The sequence below is a fragment of the Mustela putorius genome, unplaced genomic scaffold (genome assembly GCF_011764305.1).
Source record: "Mustela putorius furo isolate JIRA1106 unplaced genomic scaffold, ASM1176430v1.1 tig00003962_pilon_pilon_pilon, whole genome shotgun sequence".
Classification (NCBI taxonomy): domain Eukaryota; kingdom Metazoa; phylum Chordata; class Mammalia; order Carnivora; family Mustelidae; genus Mustela; species Mustela putorius.
The window spans coordinates 11208872-11230042 of NW_025422106.1; the positions used below are offsets into that span (position 1 = coordinate 11208872).

General features: G+C 51.6%; 1 protein-coding gene across 1 annotated transcript in view; it reads right to left on the reverse strand.

Moving 5' to 3' along the window:
- Window positions 1–249: 249 nt before the first annotated feature.
- RNF43 (ring finger protein 43) overlaps window positions 250–21171 on the reverse strand; it is a 64725-nt gene continuing 43803 nt past the window's right edge. The window contains exons 3-10 of the mRNA XM_004747301.3: window positions 16285–16407; window positions 9291–9365; window positions 9048–9179; window positions 8310–8414; window positions 7044–7205; window positions 6439–6541; window positions 4205–5554; window positions 250–1685 (exon numbers count right to left, since the gene is read on the reverse strand). Of these exons, the coding sequence (XP_004747358.1) occupies window positions 1642–1685; window positions 4205–5554; window positions 6439–6541; window positions 7044–7205; window positions 8310–8414; window positions 9048–9179; window positions 9291–9365; window positions 16285–16407 (2094 nt within the window). The 3' untranslated portion in view covers window positions 250–1641. The remainder of the gene's footprint in view (window positions 1686–4204; window positions 5555–6438; window positions 6542–7043; window positions 7206–8309; window positions 8415–9047; window positions 9180–9290; window positions 9366–16284; window positions 16408–21171) is intronic.

Sequence of the window (21171 nt, forward strand, 5' to 3'; positions counted from 1 at the left end):
CAATAATAATACAGATAGCAACTGGACCACAGAATCCAGTCATGTTTTCCTCCCTTTCCTGATCTCACTAAACCATGCTTTTAGGGGCATACAAACCAATGCTTGTTGCCTAGCCCACCACTCTGCCCTATCCCTTTCTAAGTCAGAGGCTAACCTCTGATACCAGAAATAATTTACTTCTGTCAATGTAGAAGATGAAACCGTTACCGTGAGTGACCGTCATGACAGAACAAAACCACGAGACCAGACTGCATTTATGGATAAATATATTAGCAAATAAATACATTTCTCAACATAGTGCCTGATTCAAGCGTCTTTCTGTCTGGTTCAGATATAAATACCCATGTGGGTGCCTAGGTGCTAGTTCCCCACTGACTTTGAGGGAAGAAGTTTCCCAGGTAGGGTCCTGTGTCCACTTAGCTCCCACATTCACATTCCAAATGGGATAATGCCTGAGGAGCCAGCAATGGTCCAGCTGCCCTGGGGTGAATGTCACCCTCAGAGGGCCCCTCAGCCCTTGCCCACTCGGTGCCAGCTACCCGGGCCAGATGCCCTGCATGCACAACCTCTTGCGTGTACACTTTCCTGGGTGTCCCTGGTCTGTATGGCTTAAGCGGGGCCTTGGAGTCATCTAAACCCAAATGTCCCACTTTGCTTTTCCGTTGTTTTCCCCTGTTCCTCATCCCTGCTCTGAGAGAAAACTCTGAGAAAAGAACTCATCATTGTCCCTGTTCAGCTGTAATTCTGTCTTTTCTACCTTCATTCCATCCTCCCTCTTCTAGATGAAGTCCAGCAGAAATCCTCTTCTTTCCACCTACTTTGGGACATTGAGATAGGCAACTTCCAGGAAAGAGTTAGTCCCTCCCCCACTCCCCCCACTCCCAAGCCCCAGAGGAACTGGGGCTGCTAGAGTGACGAAGGGAGTTTGAAAGTTGGAGGCTTCATCCTAGGTTCTTCAGGGCGCTGTACTGCTTTAGGGACAGAACTCCACACCCTGGCTTCCCAGAGACTCCCCTCTGACTTAAGAGAGTGGGTGTGACAATTAAAGACAAGAAGAGAACATTCTCCCTTATGCACCAGGGCAGGTACTGCCTGGAGAAGCTGCACAGTCTCTCTTTTTAGGGCTCAGGGCTCATCTACGTTCCTGATCTGTTTGCAAAGAAGGAAAATGACACAAGCCGAGGTTGCTGCTGATGCAGCAGCTTTACCAAGGCATCAAAGCTGGTGTGCAGGACTCACCCAAGAGAGGAGGTAAAGAAGGACCCTTGACAGGTGTGCCCATGAGGCTTGGGACTTGGAAGACCTGCTGGGCCTGGGGAAAACAGCAGCACCTTTATAACACCTATCCACCCATACCCAGTTTCCTGTTCTCAAAAGACAGCCTTTAAGGGAGCCGGCCCACATAGGGAGTAGCTGGCTGCCCCACTGGACACAGGCTTGCTGACTGCAGACGCGTTCTGCACTCAAGGTCCAGCGCTGGGAGCAGGGAGCACCTGCCACCTGCCACCACCACTTCTCTTCCGGAGGTGCCAGGAAGTATGGCCCCAAAGAGGGGTGTTCTCTGAGGTCCTTTCTTCACTCTGTGCCAGGTTGGGCCAAGTCATCCAAGTATGCTCTTGGTTGGAGCTAGGTCTGAGCATCTCACACAGCCTGTTCACACAGCTCCTCAGTCTCCTCCTCCGAGCCTGCATTTAGAGAGAGGAGGGAAAGAGGTCACTGAGGGTCAGGCCAGCTGCTTTCCTGTCCCACCTGCAAGACAGTATGGCTGGGAGAGAACTACAGAGAGGGAGGAGCAGGGAATGTATCCAGAAGGGGCAACTGACTGAAACTAGATTGAAAGCCGGGAGGGGCCCCAGCTGGGATAAAGGGGAGAGAAAAACAAAAAAGCTCAAGAAAGAGAAACATACATAGCAACCAGTGTGTTATAATTACTTATTATTTGCTCATTAACCCAGTAAATACTTACTAAGCAGTTGTGAATCTGGTCTGTTACCATATGCCAAATAGAAGAATAAGCAGGGACCTGACAATCTTGTAGGAGAGAGGGTGTGCATGCGAAGGGAAATTATGCAGTGAGATGGGACTGGATCATAAGACCTTTCCTGGAAAGGGGACACATCATGTTCAAGTGGGGCAATCAGGAAGGGCTTCCTCAAAGTGCAGATAAATGAGCTAGTTGGACAGAAATGGATAAGAACTGGATTTCTGGGAAGAGAAAGGCAGCAGAATATTCTGGGTTATAGGGACTGCGAGAAGTGTTTACTAGGTTTGGCAAGGGAAGGGGAAGACTGAAAAATAAAGTGGGGATGGGGGCTAGTCGGTGCTAGAGCCTCGAAGACCAAACCTGTACAGGTTGTTTAGAGACAACGAGCCTGGCAGCAGCAGGTAGTAGGGCCCAGCCTTCATGGCCATGTAAGAGGGGAAGGAAGAGCTAGGAGGCTCCTGCCTTGGTCTTTAGGCTGCATCGAAGAATGGGCAGGGACCATGTCTCTTTCTTCTTCCTTTTTTTTTTTTTTTTAAATATTTTATTTATTTATTTATTTGACAGAGAGAGAGATCACAAGTAGGCAGCAAGGCAGGCAGAGAGAGAGAGGGGGAAGCAGGCTCCCTGCTGAGCAGAGAGCCCGATGCGGGACTTGATCCCAGGACCCTGAGATCATGCCTGAGCCGAAGGCAGAGGCTTAACCCACTGAGCCACCCAGGCACCCCCATGTCTCCTCCTTCTGAAGGAGAAGGTAAAGCTCTCAGGGACAGAGTTAACAGAACCCGGTGCTGACTGGATTTGAGGAGCAGGGAAGAGGGAGGTGTCCAAACCAGTTCTGTGTACGGGAGAGAGGGGAGGTGCTGGTCTGGTTCCAGTAGCTGCGAGAGAGCCCACGTGACAGGGCCCAAATGGATCATCAAACACATGACCAAGCTTGCTTTACATGGCTCCAAGGAAGCCATGGTTTTCTCTACTGTCACTGTGTACATGCCTTTGACTGCACAGACCTGGATTTCCTGGTTGACAAAATCTATGTCCTCAGCGCCTAGCCTGGAACCTAGCCCATAGCAAGCATCGAGCGCAGGAAGAAAAAAGGAGGGAAGAAATGAATGAATGAATGATAACTTGACTGTAGGGTTCCTAGACTGAGAGGTCTTATATTTCAGGACCTTTGGGTTCCCTTTTGGGGTGCCTAGGGAGAGCTGTGTCATCCAAACTATGGGAGAAGATGGGGGAAAAACTGGGGAGGCTGCTCTGGAGAAGGAAGAGGGATTTGAGCAAATAAACACCACATTTAAATGGAGGATTTACATTATCAGTACTGGCTGTAATACAATTATCAGGGATGCCCTGAGCCCCAGGAGAAAAAGGTTGGTCTTATTAACAAGGGTGCTCAGAAGGGAAGCCTTAGTTGTTCTTTTACCCCAGGGGGAGAGGAGAAAACCTAAGGACCCCCAGGGTTGCTGGGAACCACCCATGATTTTTTTTTCTTTTCTTCCTCCCCCCTCCCCCGCTTTTTTAAAAAATAATTTCCATAGCTCTTCTCATATGGCCTAGTGTTACAGATAACTGCAATTATTTCCCCTCCAAGACCTCACATTGGCTGGGATTACAGCTATCAGTAAGTACTTCTCCATGCTGTCCCTCAAGAGCAACGAACACTTCTTGGCCTTCTTTGTTATCTAAAGCTTGTAACTGGGGATGCCTGAGTGGCTCGGTCAGTGAAGCCCCTGACTCTTGGCTTCTGCTTGGCTCATGATCTTGGGGTGGTGGGATCAAGCCCCATGTGAGACTCCACGCTCAGCAGGGAGTCTGCTTAAACATTCTCTCCCTCTGCCCCTCCCTGCTCCCCTTCTCAAATAAATAAATCTTTAAAGCTGATAATTGAACTGCGGGCACAGCTTGACTAATTATTACAATATTGAAACACTTAAATTTGAGTTGTTGCCTCAAACCACCGCAAGTGCTATCTGATGTTTCCTCCACGCTGGCGCTTCCCCCGAGACCGCCCTCTGCTCTGGCAACCAAAGGACCAACACCTGGCAGAGTCAGAGTACCTCGGCCAGCATCCTGCGCTATGCCTGCTGTTCAGGATTTTGAATGTTACCCCACTGCACCTTTCTCAGCTGCTGTCAACCCCCTTGTTGGCTGACTTCCCCCATCCTGCAGAAACCTCCGGGTATCCGCTCCTCACCACACCCTCTTCCCCTGAAAACTCACCAGGCTGGGCTGGCGGCAGCTGGCAGTGAGGGTAAGGGCATGGCCTGCCCTCTGGGGTGCCAGAACTCCATTCAGAAGGCCCCTCTCCAGGTGGGTGCGGTCCTAGGGACTGGCGTGGAGTCAGACACAACCACACTGGCTGTGAACTTGAGTAACAAGGGCCTGGGCTTTCTGGCAGCAGCCTCCCGTCCAGGCCCGGAGGCCCAAAGATCAACGGGTGGGCCTCCGGGGACCAAGGGTATGCCAAGCTGGTACCGTAATGGGGAAAAATCTGGCAAGCTGGGTGCGCCGTTAAGTCCTGGGGCTGAGCAGCAGGGGTGGGCTCTGAGAGGCCCCCCCGCTTTTTCCTCTGTGGGTGTCGAACGGGGAGGCTGGATTTCTGCAAATGGAAGAGGCTGCTGGGGCTGGGGCTGGCGGCATCAGCTGAGCCCGGGGCTGCCTCCGGGAGGGCCCTGGGCCGTTGTGGGTTGGGGAGCTGCCCTGAAGGGGCAGTTAGGTTGGATCTGGCAACCTGCTGATCAGGGGAAGGCGGCTCTGGCTGGGGCTGTGTCTGAGCAATGGCAGGCCTGGCCTGGGGGACCCCAGTTTCTGGACCAGGCTTCCGGCCATGCCACTGGAAGCGCTTTTTGTAGTGGTGGTGCCGGTGGCGGTGGTAGTGGACGTGGCTGGAAACCTGGCTTTCCCCTGTGGGCACCACGGAGTCCAAAGACCGGGGCCGGGAGGTCATGCAGGGCCGTGTCTCCTCTCCCCGGGGCTCCCCTTCTGGGCTGCAGTACACCAAGGGGTCAAAGTCACTGCTCAGGGAGCTGCGGAAGGTAGAGCTGCTGCCATGAATGCCCTGCAGACTGATGTCTGTGCAGTTGACCACTGAGTCACTAGAGGAGCCGTGGCAGGGCCCCGAGCTAGAGTCACTGGCGGGCCCGTCGGCCATGTAGCCACTGCGCTCGGTGCGGTAGCTCTCTCCAGAGCCGCTGCTGTCGTGAGGCCTGGCCCGGCGTGCGGGTGCTGGGCACACCGAGGGGTGCTGCGACGTGCGTCGGAGCGGGCTCAGCCCCCAGCCCTGCGCATAGGGGTGCTGGGCCACTGCCAGGCGTTGCTGCTCACCCGGAGCCCTGGGGTGTGCGGCTCTGGGGACGCGGTGGTGCCGGGGGGCTGTGCCTGGCTCCTGGGAGGTTAGGAAGGGGCCAGGTCGTGGGGGCCGAGCCACTGCACCCCGGGAAGGGCCTAGCACATAGGCAGCAGGCAGGTGGTAGTGTGCATGGCCAGGATGCTGGCGAATGAGGTGCAGTCTCCGGCCTGGTTCCTGGTAAGAGCGAGAAGGTCCCAGGGACTGAGAAAATGAATCTCCCTCTGGAAGAAAGAACCAAGAGCACGGTTGTTTGACTCCATCAATTGATGGAGTGTGGCTGCAGCGACCCCATTCAAGCCCACGTAGCTGCATGTTCAGTCAGAGTTGAGGGACCAAGGACATTCCCAATCTGCCTGTGCCCTGGGACGCCCTGGCTCCTTCCAGCCAGTCTCTCTCCCTGGGGGCTCCACTCTGTATGTCCATCCCCACTCCTCCCACCAGCCCATTTGGGGCCTTTTCACTCAGGGCCACCACTGGCCTGTAGCATACTTTGGGTAAATTAGAAAAAGGCTCTCTTTCCTCAAGATACTTTACTTTCACCTTTCAGGAAATTTCCATACTATCCTGGTTTTGTTAGAATAAGATACTTTATTGCCAGAAACTCAGAATTATAAATACACAAACCACCCAGATTTGGAATCAACAAAGTTGTCATAAAAATACGATTTTTAGGGACGCCTGGGTGGCTCAGTCGGTTAAGCCACTACCTTCGGCTCAGATCATGATCCCAGGGTCCTGGGATTGAGCTCCACATCAGGCTCCTTGCTCAGCAGGGAGCCTGCTTCCCTCTCTGCCTCTGCCTGCTGCTCTGCCTACTTGTGCACTCGCATTCTCTCTCTCTCTCTCTCTGACAAATCAATCAATCAATCAATAAAATCTTTTTTTAAAAAAAAGATTTTTAAAGTAACAAAGAAGTCTACAATGTGAACTGTGGTTTGTCCCCCTTCATAGGAAGTACCCTTGAGCCGTGCACAGCCTGAAGAACTGTTAAGGGAGACCGGCATTCCCCTCAGCTTCAAGGCAACACACTCCGTTGGAGGGCAGCCTCATCCCAGACCCACCCCCCTGCCCCAGCACACAGCGGAGTGCACAGCCCACCTCCTACCTACGATGTTGAACATGCAGAGAGGGCAAGTCCGGTGCTGATGGAGCCAGGGGTCCACACACACACGATGGAACTCATGGAGGCAGGAAATGACCCGTAGCTCCTGTGGAACACAAGGGGGTCCAAACCAAAGTTACCTGTAGCTGCAGCAGTAAAATGGGGCCTCCCCTTCTTGCTGTGACCTTGTAAAATACCATAGTAGCCTAGAAATGGTAAGGGCTTTGGCATCAGGTCAACCTGACTCTTGCCACTTGGCTGCATTACCTTGGGCAAGTTCCTTAACAGTTTTCTGCTCTAAAATGAGGATAAAAAGAAAATCTACCCCCACCGGGCATTATCATGAGGCTGACACAAGATCATGGCTCTGAAGCACCCACTGCAAAGCCTGGCACGTGGCCACACCAAACAAGGCCTAGCTCTCCGTCCCTGGAAAACCAGGGAAAGAGCCAGAGACCAGGGCTGTTCCCTCCCTCTGCTTCATGCAAGATACACAGGGCACAGATGCAACCAGGGAAGCAGCCTTCAGTGCCCTGCCCAGCCTCCTGTGCAAGCGTCCCTCCCTGACCCAGTCACGTCACAAAGGGCAAGCTCGAGGCCCGCCTTACCTGGCCCTCAGAGAACTCCTCCAGGCAGATGGCACACACGGGGGCTGAGCTACAGGTGCTGCTCGAGTCTGGCCACTCAGCCCGAGCCCTCCCGCAGCTGGCCCGGTACCTCCTGGTGGCCAGCTGGCTGATGGCCCAGGCGGTTCGCTGTTGAAGGGGATCCTGGGAAGAGGGCTGGGGCTCAGACTAGGGCAAGTCTCCTTGCCCAAGGGTTCCTTGTCCCTCACCCCGGGACTATACTGGGTTCCCAGTCACCCAGCGAGACCACACAGCCCAGTGACTATCCCTAGGTGTCTGTCCCCTTTGAGCTCTTACACGGCTCTGCCAAGCCAGTCAAGCCTTCCTACCCCGGTCCCATTCATACCACCAAGTCTTCCTTTCCTTGATGGGCTGGAAGAGAAGTTTTTCATCCCACTGCTTGCCTGATATCTTAATTTGGATATCTAATAGGCCCATCAAATGGCATTCCTAATCCCATTACCCCCCCAACCACACACCCATCCTTCCCTGCTTTAAAACCTTAATTCAGATCCTGGTACTGGTTCTGCTCAAAATCTCGTATCTCCCACCTCACCCGGAGTGAAAACCACTGTCCTGTCAATGGCTTCCGCAGTCCAGCAAACCCCCGTCCTCACCCCTCACTCGCTCTACTCCAGCCTCCTGGCCCCCTGGCTGTTCCTCAGACATACTGGGCACACTTCTGCCTCAAGGCCTTTGCCTGTACTGGGCTCTCTGTCCCATCATGCTCTCCCCAAACACCTCCACAGGCGACCTCCTCACCCACATCGGGTCTTTCCTGTAAATGCCATCCCCCCAGTGAAACTTTCTCTGGCTTCGCTTTTTAAAAATGAACCCGTTCCCTTTACATTCCCTCTTCCCTCTTCTATTTTACTTTTCTCTCTGGCACATACCACCATCCAAATATACCACATAGTTTATTTATTTGCTTATGGTCTATCTCTTCCCATTAGAATGAAAGCTCCCTGAGGGAAGGGATCTTCTGTCTTTTTGTTTACCCTGCTCTGGCCAACACCTGGAACCCGTGCCAGGCCCCCTCCAGGAGCTCTATTTGCTGAAAATAAATGAACGGGCAAACCTCCAAGGAGGGACTCTACAAGTCAGAGGCCACGGTATTTAGATGTGAATGATTTCAAGAGCCTAAGGGCACCTTCTTTCCTCCCCTTTTCCCTTCCCACTCCTTTATCCTCCCCCTCACAGGAACAAGCCCACCTCCCCCCCTCCCCAGTGCCCCCCACCCCAGCTCACCGGCCGGCTGTGGCGGGGGCGGCACCGGAGGCGAAGCACGGAAGCCAGGATGACCACAAAGATGGTGCCCACCACTGTCAGGAGGATCCACACGTCATAATCTGGCTGGGGAAGTGAGCAGAGATGGAGAGAGTCATACTTCTGGAAGGAGGTGGGCCACCATCTGGGAGAAGCTCAGGTGCCTGGGAGGCAGAGAGCCAGAGGTCCCCTTGAGTCTTCTAGCAGCAGGGAGGAGGTAGGGAGGAACCTGCAGGGGGTGCCAAGTGGTCCCTCTCTGCCCACGGGCATGCATAGGAGAGGGCCCTCCAGATGTTCCCTGGGAGAGGTACTCTCTGAAGACCCATCTGCTTGGGAGAAAGAGGAAAGGGACCCCCCTGCAGAATGGCAGCCTCCCAGTGACACCCTGGGTGAGATTTCCAATTGGTGGAGAGACACCAGCTAGGGATCAGGGGCTGGGGGCTAGGGTATCAGTCTGGCTCTGCTTCTCTGTGCTGGGAAACCACGCAGCTGAAAACAACTTTAGAACTCAGCGGCCTAATCTTCTCATTCTGCAGATGAAGCCCAGAGGGGCAAGAAACGTGTCCAGAAGCACACAGCTGGTGTGTGAAGATGAAGGGTTAAGATTTCAGAATTCTCTTTGGCTCCAGGAGTGTAAGGGCTTTGGATGGGAGTTGCCACAGGAAGAAATGGAGGTGAGAATGGGTGCCAGGGCAGGGGCTGGAGATCTGGCATGCTTACCCAGGTTGGGGGCTCCTTCAGCTCAATCCTAACATGGGCCTTTCGGTTTTTGTACACAAACTCCATCAGCTTCTCGGCGTCCTTACCCCAGATCAACACCACCGGCCACGTCAGCCCCAGGGGCTGCTGCAACTGCAGGAGAAAGAGTACCCACAAGGGCTGCTGTGTCTTCACTTGTCTTTCCCCAGGCAACTTGATCTCCCTCCATCCAGCCCCCTCAAACACCCCAGTGTCCCTGAGTACCTGCTCAGCAGCAGCTCGATCCTCCGTGATATCAAAAAGGACAGCGCTGGCTCCTCGCTCCCCTGCCATCCGGGCCTGCAGAGACACACAACAGTGGTCCCCCTCAGTCAGAACAGGACACAGCCCACCCAGGCCCTGGCCTCCCCCTCCCACGGGTATCCCTTCCTAGGGCATCGCGCACACCGTACCTCTGCACATTCCTTATAACACTTGCAAAGTGGCAGTGGGACTAGGATCCTGTCCTGCAAGGAGCTCACCCAGCTCCCACTGCCTTCAAGGACAACATTCAGTCCTAACTTTTGTAATCAAATAAACCCTTAACAAGAATTTAGTTGTGCCAGGTAGTAGACTGGGCTCTGGAGCTAAGGACAAATAAGACATCTCCCTGCTCTCAGAGTACCCCAAGTCTGCCTTCACTAAGAGCTGGGATAACAGAAAGCAGGGAATGACCAGCACCCCCAGGGAGTGGGGAAGGGTGACCAGTCCCCAGTACAGAGAGGGAGAAGGGGAGAGAAGATGGCTCCTTTTAGAGCTGGGCTTTCCACGGTCCTACCCTGCCTGCCAAGAGGAGTTTGTGGGCATCCCCCAAAGGCCTGGGACCCTGCTGCCACCCAAGGTCTCTGTGGCAGAGCCCCAGGCTCAGCCCATCTCTTGGTGTCTCTCTCCCAGCCACACTCCCAGACACACAAACGTGTTTGCTGACACGTTTCCTGGCTCCAGTTCAAGGACTTAATGGGGTCCCCATCCAGGGTTTATCCCTGAGGTGGCACTGGAGATTTGGTGGGGAGGGACCCGAGGGGCTGTTCCCACAAGGGCACAACTGTGTGTGCAGGCTTGGGGCAGCAGAATCTAGCCAGGCAGCCAGGCAGAACGGAGTAGAGCCAAAAAGAGTAAAAAGGCAAAAATCTAGCAGCTCTGGGTGTGGGGAAGAGAAGAAAGATAAGGGCAAGGGGTGGGTGGAGACACAAGGGCAAAGGAGCAGGACAGATACTGCCGTGACTTGGCGTCGGGCTGCCCTGCCCAGCACCGCCACTCACCAGCTTTTCTCCCCAAAGCCAAGGCTCATCTTGGAAGGGTATCAGGCTGGGACCTTGTGCCCCCAGGGGCCTGCTGAGTCTCTGGGGCTGAGCTGCAGGCACAGAAGGAGTTAATCCCTCTGCCAGCCCCAGTGGCAGGCTGAGGAGCCAGTGCTGGGGCTCACTCACACGCTCAGGCCTTTGATCTCTGCTTTCTTTCCCTGGGGAGAGCCTGTCCAGGCAGGTCTCCTGCCTGGCAGGCCCAGAGCCGGGAGCGGGGAGTGGGGAGCGGCTCCTCACCCCTGCTCCTCACTCTTCGCCCCTGCTCCTCACTCCCCAGGAGGCAGCAGGGACCGGGGCCCCTCAGAACTGGCAGCTTATAAGGGGGGAAGCCCTGGAAAGTGGTGGAGACACTCAAGTGGGGGCCCATAATGGGTCAGGAGGGTAACTTTCCCCCTTTCTCCCTCCCTTCCTCCCTCCCCGCAAGCTGCTAAGTCCTGGGACTGGACTAGCAGCACCCTGGCCCAGCCCAGGCTCAGGCTCCACAGTCTAACCGACTGGAAATTTACAGGACTCCGGAATGAAACTGCAGAAGAAATTGAGAGGTCTGAGCCTTCCGTGTCCTCCTGCTCACTTACTCCCAAGAAGTCCAGCCCAACTAGAGGACCCCAGGCAAAGAGAAGCTCTCCACTCTTCAGAAACGCCCAAGCCAGGGTCCGGGAGCAGCCCCAGAGGACCAGGAGAGGGGCTTCCACTGCTAATGTCCTTGGCCAAGGCATGGGGGGGGCGTGTCACCCCACTAGTGAAACAATTGAGACTCCTGGATCCCACATACTGCCAAGGCCTCATGTTTCTCATGCCCTGACTGAGACCCTATACCTAGCCCAGGCCGGGAAGAGCATGAGGGAAGGGCACAGCCTTCCTTCTCCAGAGAATTTCTTACTTTCCCCACTGTCCCCCTCTTTGAAGGATTGGGGTAGGAAGAGTGGAAAGTAATTACCCTGATGTTCAAACACCCCAGCCCATTATAGCCCATAATTACGAAGCTGTAAAAGAGATCAAAGAGAGCGTACTGGCCAACAGGGGAAACAAACAGGACTTTCAGGCAGTGGGTACCTGTGTCCAGAGTTCTAGGAATCAAAAAGCAAGGCTTGGGGCCAGATGGCAGCCAACTCTGGGGCTGTCCATGCTTCCCTCCAGAACACCTGCACCCCGAAAGTGGGAGAGAGCAAACGAAAGGAGTACTTCTTGGGAGACTGGAATCTGGAAGGTAGAGAGGGTGGGTAGGCCCTCTGCATGGAAATACGGGGCTCCAGAAAAACAACACAGGGATCTCTTTGGGAGCTGCGAAGAGTCAGCCAGCCCCCTTGCTGGCTGCCCGCGGCCTCTAGCCCCAGGAACCAGGACCCTGCAGGAATTGCACACGACCCTCTGTGCCTCTCTGGGCTGTAGGTTTCCTCTCCAGACACAGAGGCAAGTCTCTGTCATCTCCTCCTCATCAATGACTGACTGAGTACCTACTGTGCTTAGGGCACCAAGCCAGGGAAGGCCAGGCCTTCTAGAACAACTCATCTTCTAGTTGTAGAGACAAGGCATATACATAATACAATGCTGATAACGTTCTAGAATACAAATGAATGAAATAAACTGGTAGTGCCCAGATCTTTTTTCACTGCAGAAAGCCCTTCCCTCCACCCCCGACCCCGAGACACATACACACACACACACACACACACACACACACACACAATCTGACACAATACACAGTAAATTGAGCTGAGTTTGAGGATGGGGGTGGAGTTAGGAAAGAGCCTTGGTTTCCCCCTCCCCACAAAGCGTCTCCATGAAAACTGGTGTGTAAAGCACAGACAGAGACCCTGGCAGCATGCCAGAAGCAAGGGATTTCTGTCCCTAATGGGCTACCTGGGCTGCGCCAATCAGGAAAGATCCAGTAGAAGAGGTGGAATTCATCTGGGCTTGAAATCAAGGGTAGGAGGAAATAGAAAGGATATAACCTTTATTGAGACCCACTCTGCCCAGATTGCTCAGGTTTAAGTCCGAAATTTCCTACTGACTGTTATCTGTGAGACTTTGAGCATGTCACTTAACTGCTGTATGCCTCAGTTTTCCTTTCTGTAAACTGGGGATAATAATAGGACCTACTTCACAGGGTTGTTTTGCAGACTATATAAATTAATCCACATAAAACCTTACAGTAGTACCTCAGACATAGTCAGTGTCCCTGAAGTATTAGTTATTGTCATATCAGCTATCACTACATGCTTTGGGTACATGATTTCATTTACTCCTCACAACTCTACAAGACAGTCATCAGTTTTGATCTGAAGAAACTGAGGCTCAGAGAGACCAAACAACTTGCCCAGGATCACAAAGATGATAAGCAATGGAGGCAGGATTCCCACTCAGGACTTCAGTCTTCCAAGGGCCTAGTTACCAGGTCGTGGTCTCTATGGTAGGAGAGGCGGGGCCTTGCTGTCTTCCACCAGGAAAAAGGCCACTGCTCTAGTCCAGGCATGACGTGATTGGGGCCTGTGTAATCACAAGGATGGCTGTGGAGTTGCTCACAGAGAAACAGAAACCAATTTGGATGACTAGATAGGGGGAGGGGGTGGCAGTGACAGGAACTGAAGAGTCCAGAAAAATTATGGTGAGGGTTTCAGAGAGGATCAAGAGGAAGTACCAATAAAAGAAAAAAACCAATCTTGTTAACTCTGAAAGCATGGGATGAAGGTCCCAGTGATGACAATAGTGATAACTGTGATCACTGAGTGGTTCCTGTGTGCTTGGCAGGGGGCTGAGAGCCTCCATCTGCACTGTCCCATGAAATCTTCACAATTACTTTCTGATGTAAGTTCCATTATTATTTCCCGTCTACGAATGAGGAAACAAGAGGCCCAGAGAGGTGAGCTAAAGTGTCCAGGTCACACTGAGGGGCAGTGGACATGCCGGGCTTCAGGCCCAGGGCTGTTGCCTCAAGACCCCCAGCTCTGTCAATGGTGACGAAAGCACTAAGGCTAATCCGTATTCCAGAGCAGATCTGATGGAAATCAGCAGTTCTCAAACTTTTATCGCTAAAACCCACCTTTTCCCTATGCCGCCCATGAGCCATATATTTTTTATTTTTTTAATTTTCTTTAAAGGTTTTATTTATTTATTAGAGGTAGTGTGAGAGCGAGAGAGAGAGAAGCAGCAGGGGAAGTGGCAGAGGGAGAGGGAGAAGCAGACTTCCCGCTGAGCAGGGAGCCCAATGAGGGGCTCCATCCCAGAACCCCAGGATCATGACCTGAGCTGAAGGCAGATGCTGAAGGCAGGGGCTTAACCAGGCACCCCAAGCCATATTTTTTTAAATGTTTACCAAACTAACTGCATTTGTTATGCATAATTCATTTTCCTATGAGATAACTTGTAACCAAAAGCAAAAAATAAATATTTTAGTTAAGTTTGTGGGACTTATAAATCTTGGAAGTAGCTCAGACACCTCCATTCCTACCTTCACAGACCTCCTTTGGGCCAGGGGGCCCTAGGTAGGAGCTGCTTGGTGAGGCCAAAGGATGAGGTGTAAGGGAAGCCTTGGACCTGCCCCGCTGGAGAACGTGGGGCTAGAGCGCGCCCACAGAGATGAGGGAGAGGAGAAGCCCTGTGTGAAGCAGCTGTGGAGCGGGTGCAGGGGAGGAAGCCTGATCGGCAACTGCCAAAGCTGTGGAAGAAAAGCAGGTCCCAGGGTCGGGCCAAGGCACTTCTTCTAAACCCCTAATGGTTTTTTGTTTCTGTGTTTGTTTTAGCTCAGGCACCATTTGGTACTTGACATACATCATTTTTATCCTCACAATGATCACTGGGGTAGAAAATAAAAGCCCCATTTTATGGCAGAGGAAACAAAGGCACAATAAGGTTAAGTGCCTCAAAGAGCTCTCCCCTCGTGTTCCTTGTTTCCTAGCCTCTGCACACGTGCCTCAGTTCTCCCGCAGGAGTGCGATCCTCCCAGGGGGAGAAGGAAACCTTCCGTGTGGATGGCGTCCTGACGTGGCCCAGTGTTCACAGTATGGGAGATCATACCCCGCTTTAGAAGAAGAGTGGCGCTTCTCTGAGGCCTTCTTTCCTTTTCTCTCCTCCCACACCTGCATCTCTCTCTCTCTCTCTCACAAACACACACACACATGCTCTCTCTCTCTCTCTCTCTGCCCTCACGTTCATACTACCAAACACTAGGTACTCATCTACCAAATGAATAAATGAATGACATTTGCCCATATTCTGTAAAGCAAGGGAGATGGAATAGCCAGAAACAGGGTAGCTTCTGCTACCAAAATTCTGCTGCTGTTAAAGACCCACAAAGTCTTTTTCTTCTTCTTCTTCTTCTTTTAAAGATTTACTTATTTTTTGAAAGAGAGGCAGAGGGAGAGAGATAATCCTGAAGCAGATTCCCCACTAAGTGCTGAGCCTAACAAAGGGGGGGCTCCACGTGGGGCTTGAGCTCACCACCCCAAGATCATGACCTGAGCTGAAACCAAGAATCGGCCACTTAACCAACCGAGGTACCCAGATGCCCCAAGACCCACACAGTCTTGCACTGAAACCATGCTCTCCCCCTTTCAGGTGTGTCCTGGCCCCCCATTTCCCACATCCTCCCCCGGCCCCCTTCTGCACTGGTGTGGCCAGCCTGGCAGAGCAGCTTCACCCACGTGTGGGGCCACTTTTGAATCCTGCCCACATCCCTGTCCCCTCCGTGGGCTCATGGAAGAACCCAGGCTGTTTCCTTGAGACTCCTGGCTCAGGAAGCAGGCCTCAGGAGGATCAGGAAACCCCTAGGGGAATCTGGGCCCAGGCACAATGAGCAGGCACAGGGGCTGGGACCGGAAGCTTCCTCTTTTTACCCCATCGGGACCCCTTCCTCTAAGCTGACCTTACTCACCTGCATAGAATCTAACTAATCTCTGGCTTAGGTCACCATGAGAATCTTCTCATATGCATTCAGTGTTCCCGGCCAGAATGGGAGGCAACAGCTCAAGGAGATTAAAAGCCCAGGTTTGGGAAGTAGACAAGGCTCAGTTCAAATCACAGCTCCACCCCTTCCTAGCTCTGTAACCCTAGCAAGTTACTTAGTTTTTTCTTGTTCTATTTTTTTTTAAGTTTCTTTCTTTATTTTTTTAATACTCTCTACACCCAAGGTGGAGCTTGAACTCACAGCCCTGAGATGAAGAGTCGCACGCTCCACTGACTGCACCAGCCAGGTGCCCCAGTTATTTCAGTTTTCTGACCCTCACTTGTCTCATACGTCAAATAGAGAATAAAAATGTCTAGCTTTCCTGACTGTTGTGCAAAGTAAACAAGATGATACATAAAGAATCTGTCCCACCCGGCCCACGGTCAGCGCACAGGGAATGGTAACTAATATTAGAGCAGGAATCACAAATGCACACGTTCACAGGGCCTTGGAAGTAGCAGGCCAGGGAGGAGCGAGGCAAACCCGAGAGCCCGGCACAGTGGAGAGGCGGCAGCTGCCACCAGCTCCGGCCAGCGATGCCCCATGGAACTGTGGAGCCACTGGTTTGCAATCTTGCAGGAAGAATGGGAACTGCTTACGGATAAGGCAATGGCATCTGTTTCTGCTATTCTTGCATATGCTCTGTTAAAATTTCTGAGAGGTGGAAAAGCCCTTCAACTGATCCCTCCTTGCTCTGATCTGGGCAGGGAAAGGGGTTTAGGAACTTCCAGGGGATGGGGGTGGATATGGGGCAGGCAGCATGCCCTAGATGACAGGCTCTGCTGGTAGAGGGGGTGGTGGGGAAAGGACGGAGGCTTGAATTTCCACCCCTCAGACCCATCACGAGTTAGGAAAACCTGAGTGAACTGGGTCCATCTCTCCTAGGCAGCAAGGGGACAGAGAACAAAGGGGCCTCTCACGGCCTGGAACTGGGTGAAGTTCAGAGCGTGTGTAGGGGCAGGTGTGAACCCACCTTGCTGGCCAGGGACAGGCAGGGGCGGGGGGCCCGCTGGGGACTCTCCAGCTTGACGATGCTGATGAATCCAGGCTCCAGATTGTCGTCATCACTGGCGTTGCACAGGTACAGGGGGTGGGACTGCAGAGAGAGGGAGAGAGGGAGGGAGAGGTTAGGGAGGCTCAAGGGGAGGTAGTAAGCGGCAGGAAACAAGTACCTGCCCACTGTTCCAGGCAGGGACAAGGCAGGTCTCCTAGTGGTGTGAAAGAGCAGGCCTTCTCATCTGAAGCTCAGAGGAAACTAGTTACCATCAGTTGTCATTTCCGGCGTGCCAGGGCCAAGAACACACGGAGGCAGGGAGCAGGTAGGCAGGAGGGTGTCCAAAAGGGGGACCTCCATGAAGAGTCTGCTGCAGAGCCACTCCAACAGCCCTCACACTGCCCCAGCCTCTCTAACCTCCTACTTCTTCTACCTGCTCCAAAACCCCAAGCTAAGAGCCCACATCAGCATGTTCAGAACCTTGCCTTCCCTCCATGCTCTCCCAGGGCAGCTGGGTGCCAACAGTGCCTCCTGAGATCCCCTGAGATCCCCTGGGTGTCCTCTGAGATCCCCAGCTCTCATATGGCTTGGGTCTTCTCACTCGGCACTGCCTCATTCCTCTCAATGGCTCCCTTTGCCCCTGCCCTGGGCCCATCCTGGGATGAAGCCGGGCACGGGCAGGGAGAGTGAGGCTTGGCTTACAGCCTTAAACATCACACTTTCTAGGGGCTCATCCTGTCCTCAGCAGCAATGCAGGAGAGAGGGGCCAGCCCAGCGCCTCTGCCCTGAGGGTGTGGCGGGGCCAGTCTAGGACCCTGTGTCCCTAGCCCAGTCAGTGAAGAGCAGTGACTCAGGGGCGAGTGGGCCCAATGTGTGCTGACAGACCAAAGGATTCCCCCAGCAGAGGGACAAGAGTGCCCTTCTGTATACGCGAGGTGACTCAAAGGCCCACGTGAGTCTAAGTTTCCCAGAGTGCTGTGAGACAAAGTATGATCTCACTTGGAAACCCAGTGTATGTGGCAAGAAAGGGGATTCTACATGAGGGAGGCATGCCTACTCCCCTGTCCGCTGCTGCTGAAGTCTAAAGGACTTCCAGAAAGAAGCACCAGAGGAACCAGACAGCATTTTGAATTTATGAGGCTGTCTCTGAAGATGACAATGCTGGTGAGGGACTTAACGGGCACAGTCACTTTCTGAGAGCACTGTCCTGCTACTTCTTCTCACTGTCACTGCAGCTACCTGAACATAGTGGGTTCTCAAACACAGACACCACCTAGCTTTGAATTCCAGTCTTGTGAATACATATCTTTGGGCAGGGGGTGTTGAGATGGGACTGCTGTTCTTGCTCCCAGAATTTAAGGAGTACTAGTCTGGGGTGACCGAAGTTTAGTGTGCAGAAATGTTACGCACATCCCCCTACCAAACCCTGGAAAAAGGCCAGCCAGGGCCTGGGTTGTTCTCACTTCAGGCCCATTAGTCTGTCTGTCTGCCCATTTGTCCAACCAAACATCCCTTCATTTCTTCATTCTACCAACACTGAAGGCCCCCCTGGTGCCAGGCCCTGTGTGATCCGTGGGGGAGTCAACAATAAATAAGATGGGCTCTTTGCCTTAAAGAAGCTCAGAAGACAAGTTACAAATACACTGTAGGGTGATGTTATGACAGGTTCATGCAAAGGCCTACAGGACAGCGGCAGGCTTCAGGACTCCCTCGGATTCTGAGCAGGTGGTGCTCACCCGCTGGGCCCAGTGGAAGGGGGAGGATGCATTCCTGGCAGAAGAGGTACAGCCTATGCCCAGGGTGCAGACATCAGCAGGGGTCTGAGAGGGACTTGCAGCAATCAGTCTGGTGGGGAGGGACAGGCAGGAGACTAGGCTGGAAAGGTCAGCAAGCTCCAGACCCAGGAGCAGAGACTACAAGTTTGCACTGGAGAAGGTTCCTCGGTAATGACAGAAAACTGTCTGGGGTGGTCAGGAGGCAGAAGGCAGCTGTTCCAACAGAACAAAGAGGTGGGAGATCCCCCTTCAGGAGACAGATTGAAGCCGTGGGAGTCCACCTTGGCTTGCTCTCCAGCTGCGGCCCACGGTCAGCCTTCTTCAGATAACTCCAGCATGCCTCTCATGGACCAGGGGGTCAACTGAGGGGGTAGGTCACCTCAGAGAAGAGTTGTCTTTAGAGAAAGGTGTGCAAATATTTAATCACCACTCTGCCCTCAGACCTCTGCAGAGGGAACCAGCGTACACAAAGTGGTGCGGTATTGTAGGATGCCTCCAATGAGATTCAGGAGGAAAACTTAGTGTCGGAGTCACCAGACTTGTCTGGTCCTGAAAAGGTTATGGAGGAGGGGAGGGGAGGAAATTAGCTATTAGTCAATGCCTCTTGCATACCAGGCCCTCTAGATGCTATCTCACTATGAGGTAGCTGTGATCATCCCCATCTAAAGAAGAGAATGAAGCTTGAGGCACAGGGAAGTGAAGGTCACACAAGATTATCTGACTCCGGCCTCTGGAGTCATGTAACTCCAAATGAACGCAGAGTCAACCCTCCATTGTCCAGGCTAGTGATGATGATGATGATTGTTCTAGAAACTACTGTCTCCATCTTCATCAGATGAAGAAACTGAGGCGTTAAGTGGTTAAGTGACCCGCAAGGAAGAAGTCAAACTTTTACTTTTTGCATATAACATGATACATATAGAAAACCCAAAAGACTCAACCAAAAAATCTGCTAGAACTGATACATGAATTCAGTAAAGTCGCAGGATATAAAATCAGTGTATAGAAATCTGTTGCATTTCTATACACCAATAATGAAGCGGCAGAAAGAAAAATTAAGAAATCAATCCCATCTGGGGCATCTGGGTAGCTCAGTTGGTTGGGCATCTGTCTTCAGCTCAGGTCATGATCTCGGGGTCCTGGGATTGAGCCCCATGTTGGGCTCCCTGCTCAGTGGGGAGCCTGCTTCTCCCTCTGCCCCTGCTTGTGTTCTCTCTCTCTCTCTCTCAAATAAATAAAATCTTTAAAAATAAAAAAAGAAATCAGTCCCATTTACAATTTCACCAAAAACAAAAGATACCTAGGAATAAACCTAACCAAAGATGTGAAAGACCTGTATTCTGAAAATTATAATGCTAACAAAAGAATTGAAGATGACACAAAGAAACAGAAAGACATTCGCTCATGGACTAAAAGAACAAATACTGTTAAAATGTCTGCCTAAAGCAATTTACAGATTCACTTATTCTTTTTTAAGTATTTATTTATTTATTTATTTTAAATTTTATTTATTTGACAGAGAGAGAGATCACAAGTAGGCAGAGCAGCAGGCAGAGAGAGAGGGGGAAGCAGGCTCCCCGCTCAGCAGAAAGCCTGGTGCAGGGCTTGATCCCACGACCCTGAGATCATGACCTGAGCCTAAGGCAGACGCTGAGGTCATGCTGAGCCACTCAGGTGCCTCTAAAGATTTTTTTTTAAGATTTTATTTATTTATTGAACAGAGAGAAACACACCACGAGAGGGAACACAAGCTGGGGGCGTTTGAAAGGGAGAAGCAGGCTTCCTGCTGAGCAGAGAGCCCGATGTGGGGCTCGATCCCAGGACCCTGGGATCATGATCTGAACTGAAGGCAGATGCTTAACTACTGAGTCACCCAGGAGCCCCTTTTTAAAAGATTTTATTCATTTATTTGAGACAGAGATAGAATGAGAGAGAGCACAAGCAGGGGAAGGAGCAGAGGGTGAGGGAGAAGCAGGCTCCCCACCAAGCAGGGAGCCTGATATGGGGCTGGATCCCAGGACCCTGAGATCATGACCTGAGCCAAAGGCAGACACTTCACTGGCTGAACCACTCAGATGCCCCAGCAATCTACAGATTTAACGCAATCCATATCAAAATACCACCAGCAATTTTCACAGAGCTAGAACAAACAATCCTAAAATTTGTATGGAACCACAAATATCCAAAGAAATCTTGAAAAAGAAAAACAAAGTTGGAGGTACCACAATTTTGGACTTCAAGTTATACTACAAAGTTGTAGTCATCAAAGCAGTATGGTACTGGCACAAAAATAGACACAAAGGTCCATGGATCAGAATACAAAACCCAGAAAAGAACCCGCAACTATATGGTCAGTTGATCTTTGACAAAGCAGGAAGGAATATCCAACGGGAAAAAGAATGTCAACAAATGGTGTTAGGAAAACTGAACAGCAACATGCAAAAAAATTAAACTGGACCACTTTCTTATACCATACACAAAAATAAATTCAAAATGCATTATAGACCTAATTGTGAGACTTAAAATTATAAAAATCCTAGGAAAGAGCACAGACAGTAACTTCTTTGACATCAGCCATAGCAACTTCTTTCTAGATCTGTCTCCTGAGGTAAGGGAAACAAAATAAAAAATAAACTATTGGGACTACATCAAAATAAAAATCTTCTGCATAGTGAGGGAAACAATCAACAAAACTAAAAGGCAACCTACAGAATGGGAGAAGATATTTCCAAATGACCTACTTGATAGAGGGTTGGTATCCAAAATATATAAAGAATTTACATGAGAAAGAGAGAGAGAAACAAACCATAAAAGACTCTTTTAGACAGAGAACAAACCGAGGGCTGATGGAGGGAGATGGGTGAGGGTGGGCTAAATGGGTGATGGGCATTAAGGAGGGCACTTGTTATAATGAGCACTGGGTGTTGTATGGAAGTGATGAATCACTGAATTCTACTCCTGAAACCAATATCGCACTGTGTGTTGAATAACTAGAATTTAAATAAATGTATATATTTTTAATAATAGTACCTACATTTTTTTTTTAAGATTTTATTTATTTATTTATTTGACAGAGAGATCACAAACAGGC